Source organism: Taurulus bubalis (genome assembly GCF_910589615.1).
Source record: "Taurulus bubalis genome assembly, chromosome: 1".
NCBI lineage: Eukaryota > Metazoa > Chordata > Actinopteri > Perciformes > Cottidae > Taurulus > Taurulus bubalis.
Genome location: NC_136589.1, coordinates 25786035 through 25808587, shown reverse-complemented (window position 1 = coordinate 25808587; position 22553 = coordinate 25786035). Strand labels below are relative to the sequence as shown.

At 41.9% G+C, this 22553-nt stretch overlaps 1 protein-coding gene across 1 annotated transcript in view; it reads left to right on the top strand.

Annotated features, from left to right (window-relative positions):
- The window catches only part of LOC306733474 (receptor-type tyrosine-protein phosphatase F), a 120310-nt gene that overhangs the window by 45489 nt on the left and 52268 nt on the right, over positions 1-22553 (top strand). The window contains exons 5-11 of the mRNA XM_079214718.1: positions 3067-3255; positions 7589-7699; positions 14577-14846; positions 15653-16234; positions 17313-17446; positions 17860-18004; positions 21516-21821. Of these exons, the coding sequence (XP_079070844.1) occupies positions 3067-3255; positions 7589-7699; positions 14577-14846; positions 15653-16234; positions 17313-17446; positions 17860-18004; positions 21516-21821 (1737 nt within the window). The remainder of the gene's footprint in view (positions 1-3066; positions 3256-7588; positions 7700-14576; positions 14847-15652; positions 16235-17312; positions 17447-17859; positions 18005-21515; positions 21822-22553) is intronic.

Below are 22553 nucleotides of genomic sequence, written 5' to 3'. Positions count from 1 at the left end.
GCACTATAGTATATATAGCTTTACTCCCTGGTAAGGCAAGACACTTCTTTCTGTGGGAAATTTTACAAATCTTGAAGTTACTGTAGGTATATTTTGGATGGAATAGAACAAATCTTCACCTCACAATATGGTATGACAGACTTCTCAATCCTCCTCAGTAGTATCCCTGGGGTAACTGCTCGGTGTGATTGAAAGGATCAGTGTCATGCCTCATTGAATCGATTGGTTTCCACCATATATTTACGTTATACCAGACCTCGAGGGAAGCTTCATAATATTTTGGCCGAGAGGTGCAGTGATTTGGGGGGGTCCAACCATGTGTTGCATGTACAATATGAACACATGAAGATTTGGAATCAGTGGATTGAAGACAGTACATGTTCACGCTTGATTAAAGATCAACCAACAACCTGAAATCTATTGAGACGTTTAATAACTTCTCTAAATTAATGGATTTACAAATGTATACACACACATCAGGATTTTGAACTTAATTCTGTCGCTAACATGCAGCCACTGTAAGAAGGCAAGGGCAATAGCAAAGGAGTATTATTTTGTCCATTTTTAGCCACCGAACTGTCCATTTTAAACTTCAACATTATGGTGTGTACATATATACAAGTCTAGATCCCTCTCTTTCTTTTTGAAGGTTAGAGAGAGCAAACCACAAAGGAACACAGGGTGCTACTGTTACCATTATTCATACAATGACAAATTGTTCAGTATTATTTCAGTGTGCTGTAGTTGTCTGTTTTGTAGAGGTATCCTGATTTCGGTTGGGAGGTCCGAAAACAAATCCTATATCGTTAGACAGGAAGTAAGCCTCACCACACAGAGCTGAGGCCATGCAGAGTCAACTACATCTGAATTTGAGACGATCCAGGCTCTAGGCCAAACACAAGGGTGAAAGAAGGAACAACTGCTCTACTGGGGATCAGAACAAAGTACAACATCCATGCACCTATTCATGCTCCAGCAATATAAGTTTACATATAGATGTTTGATTCAGACAAGCCAAGTGAAGTGGAAAGCTCCTATTCAGTGCCTCCCTTCAGCTCTATCTTAAGTTGGACAGCCTTCTTGCTGATGTAATCTTAGAAACAATCAAATCAAAACATAATCCACGTTATAAATGAGTTTAAGAGGGTCGACCAATTCCACCAATAACACTTTGAGTGGAGTAAGTGGAGTTCAAAGGTGCATTTGGAGAATCACTTCTTGCCAAGGAATAGGCAGGAATACCCAAACTATAAGTTTGGGTATTCCTGCGTAGAGAGATTGTACTGCATATTGTTCTTGTCACAGCTGAAGACTGATATGAGACAACCGTGTGTCTCTTGTCACACAGCTCACAGTGGACATTTCACAGAAGATATTTGTTTTGTGTCAGACTATAGATTGAACATCAAAATGTACATGTCTCAATTAATTAGGGAAGTCTACAGAGAATGCTCTCTCTCTCTCTCTCTCTCTCTCTCTCTCTCTTCCCCCCCCCCCCCTTCTTTCTCTCGTACATGCACACTGTTGCAATCACAGTCGTACATGGTTGACCAGTCCAGAGCGGTAGTTAGAGATTAAATACTGTGCACAAGACACCTTGTTTTTGTTCTTTGTTGTTTAGTGGGCCATTCAGTTTTACTTCTGGGACATGGTAATCCTGTTCTGGACACTATGTCTTCAACTTCCCGTTAAAGCCATATCTCTTGACAAGTATTAATTTTTGTCCCTCCAGACCAACTATTGTTTGCTTAGTATTAACCTGCAGTTAGGTATCTTCTCATGGTGAACCAAAGGCAGGAGTAACAATCATTAACACTGTGCAAAGGATTCCATTTTAGCACTTCGGCCCCGGGGACACATCTACATATGAGGGAAAAAGATAAAAGAGATTACAAGTTTAAGAGCAAGCTGATAATAAGACCTCTCAAGGGCTATTGTGTTTCCTCTTTATTAACGCTGTCCAGAGGTTAAATTAGGATTTATTAGGAGGGCAGGTGGGAAGTGGGTCTGATTCAGGATATGCAGCACAATTAGGCTACGTCAGTGACAGTGAATAATCAAAAACACCAAATGTGAATCGCAAAACAATTACAAAACAGTTCAATAATTTGGGTCATTTCATTTTAAAATAATAATTATGTTACTGTTTCGCCACCTACAAATGTCCTCAAAACTCAACATGGTGGGATATCACATTGTTTAATCTGCATAACAGAGAAAACATCGAGGTAAACAATTGCCCATGCTCTTTGTTAGTTTACCTCTGTAACGTAGCTGTTTACTCTCATGACCAGAGTATAAGTTTTGCACAATTGAAACACATGCATGTAAATGTTACATTTCAATGGTAGACACTGTATTCTGGGATGTACCACTTACTGATGATAATTGGAATCCGATATGTCAAGGCTCAGTCCAAAAAAGCCCAGGACTATATATTGTTCTTATTTAGTTAATCTTATGATGAGATGTCAGTATATATTTGAGAACAGCTTTTCACCTGAGAAGAACACATTTTGCTTCAAGGATTTTACTTTAGGTGTTGTCATGGATATGCTTTTACATTCATTATGATGAGTTGGATTATTCAAATAGATTTGTTTAGCTTGCTAAGCCTAAGGCGGATCATTTATGCATGGGTGCCCAGAGACAGATTGCAATCCTTCCTCTGTCTAAACCTAAGACTCCCTGTGCTGGATAATAAGCCTGCTATGATAATCAATCAGAGCTATTTCTATTCAACCAAATTTGAAATCCAAATCATACGAGATTTTTCAATTCCGCTGTTGTACATTCTGCAATTGCACAAATTGTGTGCGTGTGTGTGTGTGTGTGCGCGCTCGCTGATCACTGTTTGGCCTGTAACACCTGAAATGTATTTGCTCTCTTTCATCCTCTTCTCTGCCCTTTCCAGCTCAACAGCTTTGATGCACTCAATGCCTCTCACAACAATTGGGAGTCTATAATCTGTCAGAAACGTTTTTTCCCTCTTGTTGTTTTTTTTTCACACCTTATTGATTGCTCTGTGTGTGTGTATACTAACAATTTGCCTATGCAAATTTCCAGAGAACCAGGTCCCCCATGGCTTCCCCACCATCGATATGGGTCCCCAGCTGAAGGTGGTTGAAAAGACCAGAACTGCCACCATGCTGTGTGCTGCCAGCGGAAACCCGGACCCAGAGATATCATGGTTCAAGGACATGCTTCCTGTGGACATCAGCAGCAGCAATGGGCGCATTAAACAGCTTCGTTCAGGTACAATTTGATTTTATCTGATTTAATTTCTTCAAGGTGTTACTCTCCATGACATACTGATAATGTAAATATAGCAAAGTTGCAAAGTACATCAACTATCAACAACCACGAGACATGCAAGACATGAGGATGATGTGAAAACACTAAAGGCCTTTGGTGTGATGTATGACCTCATGTATTCTCTTTCATCACAAAGGACATGAATGTTTGACTCAAAGTTTGTCTCCTTGATTGGTTAGCTGAGTTCTTACTGAATGTTATTCCTCACAGCTGCAGCCAATTATTAAGTTACACAGAAATTGGAATGGAGTTTCTCCCATTTTTGACAGTGATGCATGAGCTTTTAACCATCAGAAAGAGAATTTTCAGAAAAGAGAATTTTGTTCAGAAAGAGAATTTTCCCAATATTAAATAATCCTTAATCCCCCTTTAAACATGCAGCTGGGTGACAGTGAGGCCAGCCGAGGATGCATTAGCTTAGATTCAAACTTGCAAAAGATAAAATATGTATGAGGTCCTCTTTGTTCACAGTAGTAGTCCACTAGATAAATAAACAGTGCTCGCCTGACCTGGATCAGATGGAAAAGGTGCAAGGTGGAAAGATTAGTGGCTTTCGACCAGATTTGTGACTCCTTACTAAATCTGCCTCACGTACAGTGTCGGGCCAGGCTGCAGGTCTGAGGCTCCAAAGATTAAAGATGAGAGCTACTCCAGAAACAGCCTGGCGCTAGAGCTGCCCAGTGGAGGCTGAATAGAGGTCACTGGAGCATGTTCACTTGGACTGTCCATGTTCTTGAAATATTAAAATGCGGCCCTCCAACAAGCACAACCAAAATTAGATACAGATTTCTCACAAATTAAATAATAATACAGCTCATTAATTGTTCGATAAAGTTTTTTATAACATAGACAAAACTGGATAAAAACATGATTTTTAAATTGATTCATTTATTACTTCTAGCAACAAACTTTTAATTAGTTTTCTTTCTCACAAATATATATAGTGCCTGGAAATATGCTGATATGTAATGCCCTGAGACAACAATTCTTTTTATCCACCACCCTTTTCTTGACATCTGCTGCCGTATCAGGATTTACATTTACTGCACATGACCTGAAATGAGGCCAACTTTGCGATGGTGGAAAAAAAGCACATTCATTTTCTGCCACAGTTTAACAGAAAAGGCAGAGACCCAGTTCCTCCTATTGCATTACACTTGCTCGATTCCTTGTGAGCACACAGACACATTTGGTCTATCTATTCACACCATCCAAATAATTCACTCTGTAGAGATACTAACTTATTTTTAATTTAATACCTCTGACCTGAATACGTTTTGCTGCGCATCATTCTATTTTTTGTGTATGACTTTCATAACATTTCTCTTTCTACTAACTGCTTTCTGCACAAATGCAGTCTTTACAAAGAGTAATGCCATCTTAAATTAGAATGCTTAATAAAATAATATGCTTAAAAAAATAGTATTTTAATGTTACAAAAACGTGGCTGTAGCTGTTGTTTGCAAATACAAAAGTAGCGGAATGATATTTCTGTGGCGGTGGTCATTTACAGACAACAAGTACAGTCCACAATGTATACTTGCTTCATAGCATTGATTAAGTACATTGAACTTCATCACATTGCATCTAAGTGGCTTCTACTCTGTATCTTTTTTTTGTTCGTTTATTATCTGCGCCCTGTCAGAAGCCATGTTTTTTTCTCCCACTATAATAAGTGGATTACTAACTGATCTCTCAACCCTGTTTGCATCAAAATTACTCCCACCTAGGTGGTACACCAATTAGAGGTAAGGATGATGAAGTGTGTTGGAAAATGTCACGTCCACACCATACCCTCACATTCACATCAGATCCCTGCATTTCCCCCAAAACGCCACATCACCAGGTTCATCCGTGGTGTTCGAGCCAACCCACCCTCTTCCACTTCCCCCCTCGTCTCTTCCCAACATGTCCTGTCTGCTGTCTGCTTCCGAACAAACAAATGATCACCAACCCACATGTCAGGAGAACGGAAATGCAAAAGCCAGTCCAAGGTGTTATCTTGTAAATCCTTCTAGACTGTTAGAAATGAGCCACTTTTATGAACACTCAACACACACACACAAACACACACACACACACACATACGCAAACACACACACACACACACACACACACACGCGCACGCACATGCACACACACACACACTGACACAGAAAAATCTTTTGGCTTCAGCCTCTCTTCTGGCTTTTCAGCGAAAAGGGCTGATGAGTTGCATTTTAAACTAAAGGCCACTGCGGCCACAGGAGGATCTAACTGCCTCCTCTATGCGGCCTCAACGTAAACTGAAATGGCTGCATTTGCATACAGCCTATGCAGCATTGCCCCCCAGCATAGGAAAAGGAGGCCTAGTTGAGATTGTTAAAGTGGATGCTTGAACCCCTTTTTTAATGGTAATCACGTGCTTTTCCCCGGAGTGAAAGCATGATTTCCGTTCAACAACAGTGGGGTAAATGCTGGACATCTGGGGCAAGCTGAATACATTTGCATTCATCAGCTGTCTGTCTCACTGTCTGTGCGTCCTTGGCTCCTAATACAACCTATATTCAATTTGACGTTTAACTCTTTATGAATTAAGGCGGCCTCAATGCCTGCCGCTGTGGCCCCTTATGTAATTTCTGCACTTGTAAACAGTGAAATGAGCTTACAGAAGATCCACCATTGTTTGCGTAGTTGGAAGTAATTGAAGGGGTTTAGTGCTGCAGCTCTGACAACCGCCATAGCAGTAACCTTCTACATTCCTGTAGTAGTCACACTGTTTCCTCCCATGGGAGGATGGGCAGATTGACAGATTGGTGACACCAGCATTAGTATGCAGGTGCATGTCAGTGCTGAATCAGGCAGCGATGAGCTCAGCGTGCAGAGCAAACACCTTGGAGAGATATGTTGTCATGAAATCTGAGGAGATATTATTACATGTTACTGCCCCGCCCTGTTTCACTTCTCTGTTTTTGGCCTTGTCTCGATCCGAGTCCCCTTAGGTTGGTGGTGAACCTGTTTGTTGCATTCATCTCATACTGCATGATGTGAAAATAAAATGTATCCTGACATCATCTTATGCTGAGTATTTTTGTCAGTTTCAAACTGCATGGTGGCTGGCTGCCTTTCATGCTAGTACCATGCTGTTTTGGAGACATGATTAATGTTATCACTCGCTTGTGACATGGATATGTACTGCTGAGAGAAGTAGTTTTGTTTTTAATGTCATTTTTATAAATTGTGGGATGCAGGTAAGTTTTAGCTGTTACAATTTCAACTTGTCTCATCTGTCAGCCATTTGAGAGGACATGGGTTGTCAAAATGACCACACAAAGACAGGTGTCCTGGGCTTTCATGCTTTGTTAGATCAACATGTTGGCCTTCTATCTGATGACTGCAGCTTCTTGGGATTGTGAATAATAATCTGAGCCATCTGGCAGAGGAGCGTTTCCCTCGAGGGCTGCGGGGAGACATGGTGAAATAGTTGGTAATGAAAGAACACAATTATGACCTTACAGCTAAATGCGTACTCAACTAAGATTGAAGAAAAGTTACTGGCAGTTGCTTTGCAGCAAAACTGTACGCCATCAAGAAAATAATGGCTGAGACAGTTATGTCATCAGTTTACCTTTTACTCACCCAATTTAGTTCAATCTGGTTGCATTAAATAAGAATGTCCTCTAAAAGCTTTACATTATATCGGCTACTCTCAGCTCAAAACTCAGAGTAGGTCATCAGACTAGCATTCCTCTTGATGCCCCAAACTCTATTTTAACCAAATCCTTGGGGTAAAATTGCGTAACACACAGATAATTGTGCAGTTGTTGATATTAAGCAGTAGGTTGATTACTTCTTCAGATGTTAGCAGGTTAGCTTAGCCTCAACCAAAAATCTGTAGATATCCCTCCATGACTCAAAACGCTTTATTATTAAATTGAATTATTTCCAGAAGCAGAAGGCCTTATCAGACTTGGATGGTTGTGACATGTTATTCAGATGTTTAATTGACCCTCAGTCATGGTCTTTTTTTCTACTTAACACGACGAGGCAAATATTCTGTTAGCAGTTTCATTAAAATTGCCAATCCAGCTCAATGCTTACGTTGTTGTAAGCATTTTCTTAACAAAGCTGCGCCCATGTCTGAGGCACTTAATTACGCATGAACTGGGCTAGACAAGTTGACTTTAGGCTCTCTAGCGAGTCACTGTACAGATATCTGCTGTGGGTTCATGCCAAATTACATTTTATATTCCACAACTGTCAAGACGGCTAAATTTGTTAATCCTCTACGCAGGAGCACTGCAAATTGAGAACAGCGAGGAGTCGGACCAAGGGAAATATGAATGCGTTGCCATGAACAGTGCCGGGACCCGTTACTCCGCTCCTGCCAATCTCTACGTACGAGGTAAAGTCAAACGTCTCTTTTAATTCTTGAATTCATCTGTCTTTTCTGTTGTCTCAAGCATTTGCAAACCACAAACAGCCATGAACCCCTTTAAACACTTGTCTGTTTCATTCTAAATGTTCACCCACGAGTGACCATGCATCTTTATGTTTTATATTTCTGTCTGTCCTACATGGTGTTCCCAACACCATGTATCCAATGGCATAGCCACACAGGGGATTTCAGTTATTGTGCGTGATTAGAACTCCTCTCAGGAGGGTATAAGAGGGTGCGAGTGATGAGCATCTTTTTCACTCTCCTATCAGTTTGGTTGCACCTGTCACGGTGGGACAAATCACACCTATTTTGTAATTCTTATTGATGCATGAAATCATTTTCAGCATATTCTGTCCACCTTTAAACTGAGCAGAGTTCTAATTAGTGAGATAAGTGAAAACACCTGTTGGAAACATCTTTGATTGTCGTGTAATTTCCACATTTGATGACCACATTTATACCACTATTTCTATGTTTGTATTTTCTTCAACCACTTCTCTCACCATTATCCTTGCCTTGCTATTCCTCCCATAGCAATGAACTAACCTCAACCTCCTGTTTGGCTGCAAATCCGACCAGGTGCAGCTTCTGTGAAAACAGCTGCATTGAAACCATTTCCTCTGCTGGCATTGAAAGCCATGCCAGACCTCCTTTCTTTTTTTATTTTGACTGTATCGAAAGGCTCCATTATTCCCCCCGCACAGCCCAGAGCTCCGAAAGGCATGGAGCGGTCTGGAGTTTCAGGGTTTGTTTTTGTTGTGGCGTCTCCGTGAGCAGACTAATGCAGGGCGAGAGCAGCATTGTGCCCATCCTGGAAAGAGCGGGTATAGGAGAGAGTCGTCTAGGTCAGCCCCTGGGAATAACACCACCATGTCTGATGTACATGAAACAGAATAGCTGCTCTAGTTGTTAGTGTGGGTGGAAGAGGGAGGGAGAGAAAGTGTCAGGGTTAGAAAGAGACACACTTCCTAATTGTGTTAAAAGCATATACAGTAGTGGATCATACAGGCTATGTTATGAGTGATTGATTATATTGTCTCTTTTCATCCATCAAGATAAAATAAGTAAATTATTATTTTCCTTGTATTCAAGGCAAAAAAATTACAAACCACTGCTTGGGAAGTGTTAAATTGAAATTAGAGTACTATTTTCTAAACAAGAAGTGATCTCATTAAGATGTGAAGATAATGTTGAGAATCAGAAATCCAAGAAAAATGTTTTTCCCAACAGACAGAACCTCCTCCTGGATTACAGGAATCACTTGTAAAACCATCCTTAAGGACCACAGCAGCATCAAATGTACAGATTAAATAAACCCTGTGGGCTTCAGAAGGTTTAGATCTTATAGTAAATCCTGACAGGGGGAAGGTGTCAGCCAAACAGCAAAGGTGAGGAAGGGACCCAAGTCTCGTCTATTAATCAGGGCATGTCTGTCACGGGTGCAAACGCAGCTTTTTTTCCCCCACAGAGGTAATTACAGTAGTTGTGTGGCGCCAGCAGGGGCCCCGGGCCCAGCTTGTCTGTAACAGCACCCAGGTAGCTGTCAACCCGTTGGCCCCGACACTAACTTTTCCGCCAGCCTCGCGACACTAGTGAGGAGATAGAAATCAAACCAACCGTAACCTTTTAAAAGTGTACTTGTCTGGAATGGAGAACAAAGGCTCTCGTCATGTTTTCACTCCGTCTTTGTTACTGCAGCAAGAATGAGGAGACGCGACCCGGGCGGTGCTATCACAGGGCTGCTTGATTGGGTTTATAACTTGAGGGACTCAAGACATGTGGCCTCTGACATGTCTCTCTTCCTTTCCTGTTGTTATATGTTTGTTTCTTTTATTTCCAGACACCAGAGGGGAGATCGAGGGGCTTACAACACACTTTAAAACATGTAAACATAAGAATCTTTTGGAGCAAAAATGTAATTTGACAACTGTTACATTTTACAGTGCTGATGTGTAGCAGCAGTAGGCTGTAAAAACGTTCCAAACTTTCATCACAAAATTAAAATGATACTTTGAATAAGCTTTTGAGTAAATAATAAGAATTTATCACGTGATTAACTTTCACAGCCTGCTAAGAATTCAATCCTCCCTTGTTAGAAGAGTAATTTGTAGCCTTGAAATGTCAGTAGCGTAATAACCGTACATAAGGTGACATGAAAAGATTACCAAGGGAGAATGATTTATATACCACACACACACACACACACACCTGTCAGACTCGCATTAAATGGCTTGTCATGGGTTAGTTTTTAGCTTTTTAGTCTTTTGTGTCTGCGAATGTGTTTCTGTTTTTTCCACGCACTGTAGCTACCTGATCCAATTCATGTCTCCAGGTACACAAACATACTGCCAGCAACACTGTCAACTCCCTTGTTTCGACATTTTAGAGCCAAAAGAGAACGGTGTCCTCGTATTTCTCCCTTGGGGGCAGGGTTAAGACTGAAGGTGGAGCAGGGGGGGATCTACTCGTGAATGTTATTTCCTTTCCTTTCTGTGCATCTGTTTATGTCCGTCCACTTATCATTCAGTCAGAGTGTGTGTGTGTGTGTGTGTGTGTGTGTGTGTGTGTGTGTGTGTGTGTGTGTGCGTGCGTGTGCGTGTGCACCTTGTTTGCTGTGGGTCATTTTTAGTGACCCTCCTCTAAAGGTGGACTCGTTCAACGTGTGCAGAATGACAAGTGTCATGTGATTGTGCATGAGCGCTCGTTTGTCAAGTGTTTATCCCACAATGGAGGAGGGATGTCAGCTCCTGTCTGTCGGCACTCCTTCATATATCCATGTGAAACGTCAATATGTCACAGAGGATAAAGTGCTGCAGTCTGGCTTTTCTTTAAGCAAAATATCTTCATACTGTTCAATGTGTGTGTGTGTGTGTGTGTGTGTGTGTGTGTGTGTGTGTGTGTGTGTGTGTGTGTGCGTGTGTGTGTGTGTGTGTGTCTGTGTGTGTGTGTGTGTGTGTGTGTGTATGTGTGTCACGGAGAGTAACTTACAAAATGATAAATTCAGGTCAATTTTACAAAGAAAAAGAGTGGGGACAGGAGCACATCCAGTGCCCCTATACTTCAGCAAGTACTGTCCTTTCAGTCTATCCTTAATGATACAAAATCAAATAGATTTGACTCCAAAATAATGTAACACTAAGTGTGTAACACCAAAGTCATATTTCTTTAAATGTTTTACACCTTATCTGTTTGAGTTTGATTTAAAATTATAGATTTAACAATGTCATTTGATAAATGCTGAATACTAAATCATTTGTAAGAGTTTCCCTCCATGTTCCTGTATGTATGCATTACTTTGCCTCTCTGTACCATGTCACTAACCTCCACTGTGTCTGCGGAAACACTGTTCTGTTTCACTGTGTTGTCTTCCTCTCCACTTTGTATCTTTTCATTCCATCGCTCACCTCCATCAAATCACTTCATCCGCAAACAGATCAGCGTGAAGGTTGGTCATTTTCACTTTTAATCCCATCCCTTCAATTTGATACAGATTTTAGGGGAGGTAAACCATCCTTTCCAGGCCCTCTGATGAACCCAAAAAATGAAAACCCAAAATATTAATTATAGCTCTCCTTTATCCATCCACTGTAAATGTGTCATTTCGTCTCCTCGACTGCATGAATCCCTGAATAGTTATTGCATGACTTCCAGCGCCACTCCCCCAAACCGTGTTGTAATTAGCCTTGCCAAGACAAGGAGTCCCTGTGAAGTTTGCTTCAGTCATTATTAGATCTCTGTTGTGTAATGTAGCAGCCATTCTTCCCAACCTCACCCGTATTGTTAATGTCAACCCTATCCACCAAAAATTATAGCTCCTTTCACCTTCAGACTTTCTATTCGCCTCTGTAGGCCCATTAGAGGTGTGTGATGGATTACACCGGTATTCAGGTGGCAACCGGATTTGTCAGGTATTTAGGCAGCAGCACCCCTCCTCTCCAACTGAGGGACATGGGTATCAGAGCTGACAAATTCATTCTCAGGGGATTATGTCTATTTTACAGCCATGGGCATCCTCTCCCAGAGACTGAAGGGTGTGATAGGAGGAACACGTTCGCCAAATGAGAAGACGGACCTCCAGCTCTCCTTTGTGTGGTATTGTAGCAGGAGGCCCTGGAGCAAACGAGTTATTAATACGTTTATTCTGTTGTCCACACATTTATAGACGGAACCTCTGATTTAGAGTTAATGGATGATGACAGTGACGTTGTCCAAGAGAGAGGAGTTAATGTTTTGGAAATTATCTCTTCACTTGTACCATCTGCAATACATTGCTGCTCAAAGAGCTGACCTATAGAATATTTAAGAATGAGCTGGCAGTGTGCTGACAGGGGGGATGATCAGCCATTATGGAAGCAGCATAGCCCAGTGCTGCTGCCAGGAAGCCCGGGAGCCTGCTGACTCTGTGCCAGTTTGCTCAGATATTGATTGACTGGACAGGTTCTGCTATCCTTGGGCACTTTGTCAAGGCAGTTAAATTTATAGGTATCCAGCAAGTAGGCATGCAGAGTGGAGACAGGGCTTATTTTGTGGTTTTGATAGAGTCCCAGAGCCCGTCTCTCCACGCCGCTCTCAACAGGAGAGAGGCTTCAGGGGAATCGATAACAATTACCTGCCCTCGAGTCATTTTGTTCCACAGCACCTCTCCAAACTCAACCGCACGCCATGAATTATTCACAAACATTAAGTGTTCAATATACACAGGCCCCATTGACTGACTGCTCTTAGCACGGTTTAGTCTATGGAATCATGAAAGAATAACAGATACTTTGAGCTTAATGGTCTTACATTTGGACGGCTCCTCTTATGTTTCTCTTTTTAGACGCATATCTCGTAAGAATGTTACAGTTGTGTGAGAAGACACAGGTGGTGACCAACAAAAGTGGAATACTCACACTCGTCTCTCTAAATACTATAACGTAGGTCTCTTGTGCATTAGTCATACCTTCCTTTATCTTCCTCTCCCAGTGTATTCAGGCTTGTGATCCCATCCCGTATCTTTCCTCAGCTCCCGTGCATGCTTTGCTTGAGAATGTCGTCCCTGTCCTGTTCCCAGGCCGGTAACACTCCTAAGCATATCCCGTGTTTTCAGTAACAAAAATCGGCCACATGCTTGTGAACCTCAGAAAGCAGATGTCACGGCTGATGTAAATCTTTCTGGACTGTCATATGTGTCACTTTTTTCCTGCATGAAACCTTCCTAATGTAGAAACTCATTAATTTTTTTAAAACTTCACCTGATTATTAATATGAAAGGGTCATCATTACTCTTTCCTCGACCATTACTGACCTCTTAACTGTTTCTTGTGTTGAATTGATTTTCGTTGTTTGCCACACACCTCGTGAAAAGGTTATTTCTTATAAAACAAACTGCAATGTTTTGATGTATCTGGGTATTGGTATGAAACAAAAACAAACAAGAATTGGGATATTATTATTTCTATGAGATATTGAGCCAAGTAGTTCAAGCCCACATGATTGTATTGATTACCAAAAATATATATATAAATAAAAATAGCAGCTGGTACGGTACCTCAATTATTTTGAGAAAATTCAAATGAGTGCGAACCAGGCTCTCCTTATTATGGTGCAGTCCAGAGAACTAGCCTTCTCCTGACTGGAATCTCAAAAAGTGCTTTTGTGTTTTTCCCATTTCACCAGATAATGAGGGGAATAACAAGCATAGCTATAACAAAGTTCTGGTTCAAATTAGATTGGGGGGCTGAAGGATTGCGGGAATGGGAAAAGTGGAGGGAGGCTCACATTTGAAAATCCATTTTCATGGAGACCGGTGCAAAAGAGCAATTACAGTCAAGGGTTTTTTCTCCCAGTGAGACACAGAGATGTTGTAGTCCATTAGGGGAAACAGGCAGTATAAATTCTGCAGGGACAGTTTCATGCTGTAGTATTTTGAATACATGCGACCAGCAGTCGTGGGATAGCAATAATTGGTCCTCACGAGGGAGCTGAGTGTTTGGCTTGGCTTCAGTTTCTCCATAATCAAGGTTGAAGAAGTCACTGCTCCTCCTTCCAACATTCAGCACTTACTATGACAATGTTCAGCGTCTCGTAACTTTAACAGGTCTGACACTGATGTATGTTTACAGAACACTGTGAAGTTAAGTTTTCTTTGCCATGTCAAGCGGATAAATTTGTTATGGTTGCCAAAGTTTACCAGAAAAAGATCTGAAGAGTGTAAATACGGCGAGCATTTCTTGTGTGTCTTTATTTAGACGGAAAACAAGTCATATGTAAATGCTGGCTGCCTGTTTATTCTGGGCCAGCTTTTCAGCATTGCATGGAGATGCTGCATCGATGTTTGCCTTGTCCCTGGCGACGTCAACGGGCCCTTCTAGTCTCCATGGGAACCCTTTTTAATGTCAGCCTATCTGCATATCAGAACTGCACAAAGAGAGGGAGAAAGACAGGTTGAGCAGAAGGAGCCAGAGAGAGGGAGCGGGAGGAGAAATCAAACAATGCCATCTCCACGGGGTCTCTCAATGATGCAACTCTCGCTGCCATTTGACACTCTGACAAAAGAGGGCCAGACGTCGTCTCAGGGCTATTTTTTTATTATATCCCCTTTTGTAGGCTCAAGGATAAAACACCCCCTCAAAGTTTTATTCTGAATTTCCAGAGCCATTTTGTAACAAGCCTATTATTCCCATTGTGCTTGCTTGCACATTAGGACAAAAGCGATCAGCCCTCCATTTGATTAGCTTTCCTGAGTTAAATTTTAGCCTTGTCATGGGGCCAGACCATTCATGAAATAACACAAATCTATCATATTCATCTGACATTATCCTACCTATTCACCATTGTTTGCCTCTCTTCATCCCTTTAGTGCGAAGAGTCCCACCCAGATTCTCAATTCCACCCACCAATCAAGAGGTGATGCCGGGCGGCAGCGTCAACCTGACATGTGTGGCAGTGGGCTCGCCGATGCCCTACGTTAAGTGGACGATGGGTCAGGTGGAGCTGACGAAGGAGGAAGAGATGCCTTTGGGACGCAACGTGCTGGAGGTCACCAACATCCGCGAGTCAGCCAACTACACCTGTGTGGCCATCTCCTCTCTGGGCATGATAGAAGCCACTGCTCAGGTCACTGTCAAAGGTAAGGACCGTTGATCAGATCAGTTCAGACGAGTTGCTCTTTCTGCTGCTGTATCTATGTTGGAGGTTGTTGTTGTGACGACCTGTGTTGCTTTTGCTGTTCATTCGAGTCACCCACTGATCTGATAATGAAATATTTTGAAATATAAGAAACTACTTTCAAAGGGCCTCGGAAACCGTTGCACATAGCCATCGCTGCCCCATTGTTGATCCTGTGAGGTCCAAATTAAAGTCTGTTGCAGTCTAATGACCGTTAATTTCAGGGCTGGTATGTTTCTTTCTTTGTGTTTGTTGAATCCTTTTTTTCTGTATCTAAGTGTTTGCGTCAGTGTGGCCTTACCCACCTGTGTGTATCTACCTGTCGCAGCCGCTCTTATAATTTGTTCTCTGTATTGATCCCAATTTCCACTCAACTGATCGATACACAGTCACTTAGGAAGACCACAGCAAACCCCCTTCTTCAAGGAAGCCACAATGAAGACTCTGTTTTGTTTATATTTGTTATACAGTCACAGCAGGAACCACTTGCAATTTTCTTGAATTGTCAGTCGTGACCGGGCCGGTTATAAAACACAAAATTGGGATTTCAGTCTTGCTTTTCTATTCATTTGTGGATAATGGCTGCTGACAGCACTATAAGGATTAGCTTATGAAACTATCATTTCAGTGCTATGAGTTACAGAACAGAGAATTACATGACCAGCCAAGCCATGTCTGTGTCAGACATCCAATTTCTCTCAAATTAGCCACACGTCCTAAAAGTCCATTCTTGATATCAAAGCTAATACCCCGCTTCTCTCTCCTCAGCCTTGCCAAAGCCCCCCACCTCCCTCATTGTGACTGAGACCACAGCTACCAGTGTGACTCTCACCTGGGACTCTGGAAACCCAGAACCCGTCTCCTACTACATGATCCAGTACAGAGCCAAGTCCTCAGACAATGGCTTCCAGGAAGTGGAAGGTGTGGCCACTACCCGATACAGCATTGGTGGACTTAGCCCCTACTCTGAGTATGAGTTTCGTGTCATGGCTGTCAACAACATTGGCCGCGGGCCGCACAGCGACCCTGTGGAGACGCGCACCGGTGAACAGGCCCCCTCCTCACCTCCTCTGCACGTCCAAGCGCGCATGCTGAGTGCCAGCACAATGCTGGTACAGTGGGAACCACCTGAGGAACCAAACGGCCAAATCAGAGGCTACCGGGTCTACTACAGCTCAGACATGACGGCTCCGCTCAGCGCGTGGCAGAAACACAACACCGATGACAGCAGTCTGACTACCATCTCAGGCCTGACTCCTGATATCACCTACAGCCTCAGGGTGCTGGGCTTCACCTCGGTAGGTGACGGGCCACCTTCTGACATCCTGCAAGTCAAAACCCAGCAGGGAGGTGAGCAGCCAACCACTACGATCGTCTCTGTGTTTATTAACGTGTATATGTTCATGTGCACGTGTGCAATGTTTCATTTTGCCTGTGCCAGTTGTGTTACCACCACCTAGTATGCTAACATGTAATATTAGATAAGGTAGCAGTTTAAGTAGGGTATCTATAGTTAGCTTACGTGTTTTATTTGACCTATGTTGACAAAGAATTGTGATTTCTGGCTCAAGACAGACGAACAGAAACTCAAAGAAGAATACTTGGGGACAAACTGGCCAATTTAGGACCCCATCCTACTTTTTTATTGCCACTATCTTCTATCTTCTAATTCTATAAAAAGAAAAGAGTTTTATTGATGGGAGTGGTTAGCGTTTTGCTCCAGTGACATTGGACCCCTGGGCAGAAGTCTATAAAACCATAAAGACCATGCAGGCTTCCAGCAACTATTGAAAGAAAAGAGACTTTGAAAATACTCTCTGAATTGACCAAAGTCTGTTAAAAGCTTTCACAACAAAGAGTTGAGGAGAGGATACACGTCTAAAATTAGAATTAATATGGAATTGCTTCACAATCAACCCTGGTGCTTCTTATTAAACTCTCAGCTGTTGAACGGTGCAAATAATATATTAATTAATAAATAATAAATAATGTAATTGGCTATCATACACCTGGTCGAGACATTGTATTCAGTATCCCCATTTATTAATGTATTTGTCCGTTGAGTAATTTAGTAGTTTAGTAGTTCAATACACATTTAATTTATAAAGAACGTGATCATGTGGTTTGTGTGTGTAAGAAATATTCAAGTCAACGTCCACTGGGTGAAGAACTCCAGACCAACCTTCATAATTGAGACTACATTGAATTAAATTTGCCTTTTTTTCCAAAATCGTAAAAGGTATTAATTACAATAGCAATCAGCAATAATAATAAATACATGTATGCACCTACAGCTTGTGTGAAAGGGCTCATAAGGCTATTGCTATGCAAACGCCTTCCCAGACACTGGAGAACATTAAGCTTTAGTAATGTGCCTTTTTTGTTCTTTAATTCTTCGACCTCTGTGCTCTCACCCCTGTGTACCCAGTTCCTGCCCAGCCATCCAGCTTTGAGGCCGAAGCCGAGCTGGACAGCCGCATTATGCTAACGTGGCTGTGGCCCGTACAGGACCCCATCACTAAGTATGAGCTGCAGTACTGGGAGACTGGCTCGGAGAACAAGGTTAGAAAAACAACGTGAAGTTATAACTATTGTATGAACTAGTTTTCTCTTTATGATGCAATTTATCTGAATGGGAAGCCTTGGCTGAAGCAATGTTGTTGTAGTAATGCAACTCGCGATGAGAAAGATCTACTATAGTAACAGACAGCAAAGTTGTTCTGTTCTGTCTCTCTGTGTTGCGGCCCTTCGTTCACTCTGCTGGACTACTGCACCAGTTGTAAAGAGGACAATTTGTTTTTGGAACAAGCTGCTCTTAAATTTGGCTGCATTCTTTACTTGGTAGGCATGTAGGAAGGAGAGGCTTTAACGATACAACAAATACTACCCCAGTGGCTCAACACGTGAAAAGACTTGTGTAATTGACTTTGACTTTAATTGAGTGGCATCTTTCTGTTTAACATCTAACCCTCCAGATACATGTGACCTTCAACCCAGCTGGTTCCTATGCTGTTGAAGGTCTAAAGCCTGACACCTTGTACCGCTTCTCGCTGGCAGCCCGTTCTGAGATGGGTTTAGGCGTCTATACTCAGCCCGTCGAGGCTCGCACCGCCCAGTCCAGTAAGTCTATGATTTCTCTCCATTGTCTTACCTCCTTGTTGTCCACTAACCAGCGATTTTGCAAAGCAACGGTCACCGACAGCCGACTGAAGCAGGTTAGACAAGAGAAAGTTGAGTTTAATAGAGCTAAAATCAGACTGCATTGGCAACTTGAATGTCAAGTCAATTTCAACACAACATAAAATGCTGACAGTGGAGCCAACCCGGTCAGCCTCACGCTTCCACCACCTCCCCCCTGTCACCAACACTAACCCTCCTGTCCATCTATCTGAGGGCAGGCCCTGAGTTCAGTGTCAAAGGTACGTTAAATGTGTCTTGTTCCCACATTTGTGAGGTGTGCTGTCATTTCTTGCCTTATATCATTATGTGCATTACTAGTGCCAGCACTCAAAATGTCACTCTATGCCAGCTGAGTTTTGCTGTTGTGGCACCATGCGTGTACCACCTCACACACATATTCAGTACAATTGTGCCACTATGCAGAACTGCATTTAATTGAAAACAAAAGGTCCACATGGTTGTAATGGTGGTTAATTATTAAGTTGTATCTATGAAATAAATTAAGTTTAACTGGAAAAAAAAGGGAATCACGAAACTGATATGACCTGATCTGCTAGAGAGAAGACATATCACTCGGTTGGAGTTGTTGGAACTACAAAAACACTGCCGTTGTTCAGAGGTAGAACAGAGTGGAGCTTCTGTCCTCACAAAATATCTTTGATCTTTTAGGAGTCCAGGCCTTCTTATATACAGGCTTTGATACAGACACTAGCTTGCAGAGAGCACACAAATCCTACAACAGACATGTTTGGTTTTAGTCTGCCTTCATGTTTCTCATAGAATTAACGTTCATTAGTAACAGCTGATTTCACACACTCACATATGCTGCAAAATGCTGCACGGTAGAGCTTTGCAACACTATCTGGCTGTTGTAGACAAAAAAAAACTGTGGAGAACAGTAAAGGAAGTTCAGATTTTGACTTCATTTGAGCTAACATGGATGTGTAACGTTTCACCCAGCAATAGTCTTGAAAAGAAAAGAATGTAATGATATGTCCTTGTGAAATCTTTCCCTATTAGAACAGAGACAATCATTGAGGAGCTCACACCTCTGACAACCACAGAGTTATATAACTGTCAATTGAGATCACGAGTGGTGATGAGTCTGTCCTTGGGCCTCTTGACAGCAGGAGTCACAAGGACACATCATTTGGAGAACAGAATTTGGATTTCATGCAGCAGGAGGCTGGTGTGCATGAAATAAGCAGCAGCCTTCAGAGGGTTCTGAGGGAAATGGCAGAAGAAAAGTGTGACATTTTCTAGTGCTGCATTTAAATGGTTAGTATTTTTTTTTTTTAAGATTCAGAGCAATGAACATAACTCGGCTGTTTAAATATATGATGAAACACTTCAACTCTGCTACTCAGTTTAGGACTTGTGAAAGTTGCATGATGCTTTACCGACAACGGAACATGGAATTATCTCATTTACAGCGGTTCAGGTAATTAAAATTCAATAGTTCAAGGTGCAATTCATAATCAGATTTTTAAACAAAAGGTTATCTCCAACGGCAAAAAACAGACACGGGATGGAAACCATCTGGAAGACCACATTAAAAATATTTGATATTGAGCTTCATCATTTGGAGGAAGGTTTTTTTTTATTGTGTTCATCTATAATTCAATCTCTATTTAAAGCCCAACTCTTTGTCTTGCTTTGAAGTCATGTGTTTCCTTTGCTGTTGTCCTCCTCTCGTCCAATTTGACTTTAAACTAGCAGAATTTTCATCAGGACCTCAATACCACAATTTATTCTGCAGATCATTATCATTACTTTGATTCCGTCTGTCACCTTCGTTGTAGTACACGCGGTGTTGTTCGGTCCCTGTAGCTTCCTGTCCACTCCCTTGTTGATCAGGGACCGCCTGAGGAGACACAGTCCTCTTCTGTTCTGCTTCAATGTTTTGGAAAGGTTTGGCATTAGTTTATTGGATTCATACTTAAGGGGAACTGTTCATTGCTCTGCTTATTAAAAATAAGGAAACGTCATGGGCATGCTTTGTAAGAACACCTTGGTTTGAATTTTCTTTTTCTGTGATTGAGTTAGATGCATGAAATGTATGAATGCTATTGTGTTTGGTTTCATTGTTCTTGTTCCCTATTTTTAAATAGTTTATTTTTTTTATTTTTTTTTACCTCTGGACTTGTGAGCTTACATATATTCTAGGCTGTGGCTGTTGTAAATAGTCATATTTATTGCAGTAATCTTATTATTATAGAACAAATCTTAACTCTAACTCTGTTATTTCCGATTCTACACATACTGGGACGGGCCAGAGGAGTTATTGATTATAAAACATAGCAGGGTGAGGTGGACCAAATAGAATTGAATCTGAATATTATGCCTGACATTAAAAAACACATTGATGTCCTTTTGGACAGTATTTTTAAAACCAAAACCGTATCGCTACAACATTGCTACATTGTTTGTTTGCAGTCATTGAAATCCAAGGGGTTAATGACAGAGCAGAAATCATATCAATATTGTTTTCCATTGTTGTGGCTACCAACCAGATGTTGACAATAGCCAGGATGTCATAAAATGATAGATTTATGTATGACTTTGTTGACAGCCCAGTGTATCTCTGCTGCAGCACTGAGCAGTGTCTCACAAACACTTTGAAGCCCAGAGCTTCTGCATCTGTGAACACCAGTCAACACTGTCAAGCACTTGTTCACACACTCGCACATCTCTGGACAGTTTATTGCTCCCTCTGCATGCTGCGAGAGGCAGCAGAGAGGGCAGTTTGGGACAAATTACATCTTTACAAAAACATAACCTTGTACAAATTTGGCACATTTTATATTCGGTTCATCCCACCCTGTAGTTTCATGGCCTCTCACGTAAATGCAGTTCCAAACACAGCTTCAGCATTCGCCTGGTAATGTGTTTTTGCAGCCAATCTCTCAGTCCAGAGGCAGCATCCTGTTTAGTATGGAAGCTTTTTTGTTTTCAGTATAATACAAAATAAAAATGTAACATTCAAACTTGTAATAAAAGTATCGCCGACAGTATGAGGGACAATTATTTGTGATTCCACCAGCTCAGAAATAGACTTTCATTACAAGGTAGATGACATATACAAAACATGGCTGGACCCTGATCAACACTTAATGTGTGATGTCTGCCTCTGTTTAGGCTTTCATGAAAAAAATGCATGCATATGCAGTGTAATAAAATAAAACAGAAATCTACTCGATAGTGTCAGAGGAGCCAGAAAATTATAGTTTCACTTTTAATATGTAGCTTATTTTTTCATGCACACTTTAGGTCTATAGGTGGTGAAACTCAAATATATTACACTTTGAATATTACATTGTCATTTTCTTATTCTCTTCTGTGCAAAAAGCTTCCATAGTTTTTGCCTTATGTTTGCTTGTGTTTTTGTTTAGTTTTTTTGTTTGCTTGATCCGTGCCCCCCGTCCATGTAGTTGTGCTCCCCTCCCTACAGCCCCATCCGCCCCCCCTCAGGATGTACATCTGGTCAGCTTGAGCTCCACCAGCCTCAAGGTGAGTTGGGTGGCCCCGCCCGCGGCTAGCCGCCACGGCGCCATCGTGCGCTACACAGTCAGCTACCAGGCCCTGGCCGGGGAGGACATGGAGCGGCATGAGGTGATGGGCATCGGTGCCGACGCCAACAGCTATTTGCTGGAGGGCCTGGAGAAGTGGACTGAGTATCAGGTGTGGGTGAGGGCACACACTGATGTGGGCCCGGGCCCTGAGAGTGCCCCAGTGAGGATGAGGACTAAAGAAGATGGTAGGTTGACACCTCCCCTTTAGCAGAGTGCTCTCACACTCTTTTGCTTGGGGCTGCCTGTCACTATTTCCCTTCACTTCTTCTTCAACCTCTTGTGCACATTTCTCTCTGTCTTGTTGATACATTTTGAGTTAATGAGACAATAGTGGTATGCCAGTGGGTCACCTTCTCTTTCAAGATGTCTACATCTATGGCAGATTAAGGCTCATCACCCATGGGACCAAGCTCTGCACCTCATTCCTGTGTTTTCACTGTTTAAATTTCTTCTAGTTTTCTTGTCTTCTGGTGGAGGAATAGAAGTGGAGCAGCTCTTGCCTCTTTTTCTCACTTGTTCCTCGTTTTGTTTGCACTGTGATAGAAAGTGGCTTTTCGTAAGAGAGTCCTTTATAATTAATGTGTTTGAAGTATGTTGCAACACAGCTAATTTCATACCGAAATAAAGGGCATTACAGACACCGCTAGACCACATGCAGTCCGCTGTAGGGTGTTTTGGGGACATGGTAGTTATAGACGGTCTAAACTGAGTGCAGATCATTTTGATTCTTGACCAAATCTAGTATCACTTCCTTCCACAGAGCACTCAAGTCGATAAAAAATTACTCAGAAGTCGTTATTGTGATAGCTTTTGACTCCTCACAACAAAACACAGTCGAGTGAGGAAAATCACCAACTCAGCATATTTTGACTCATGACTCTCTCCATCTTTCACCCTGTCCTGTCTCTCTCTTTCTG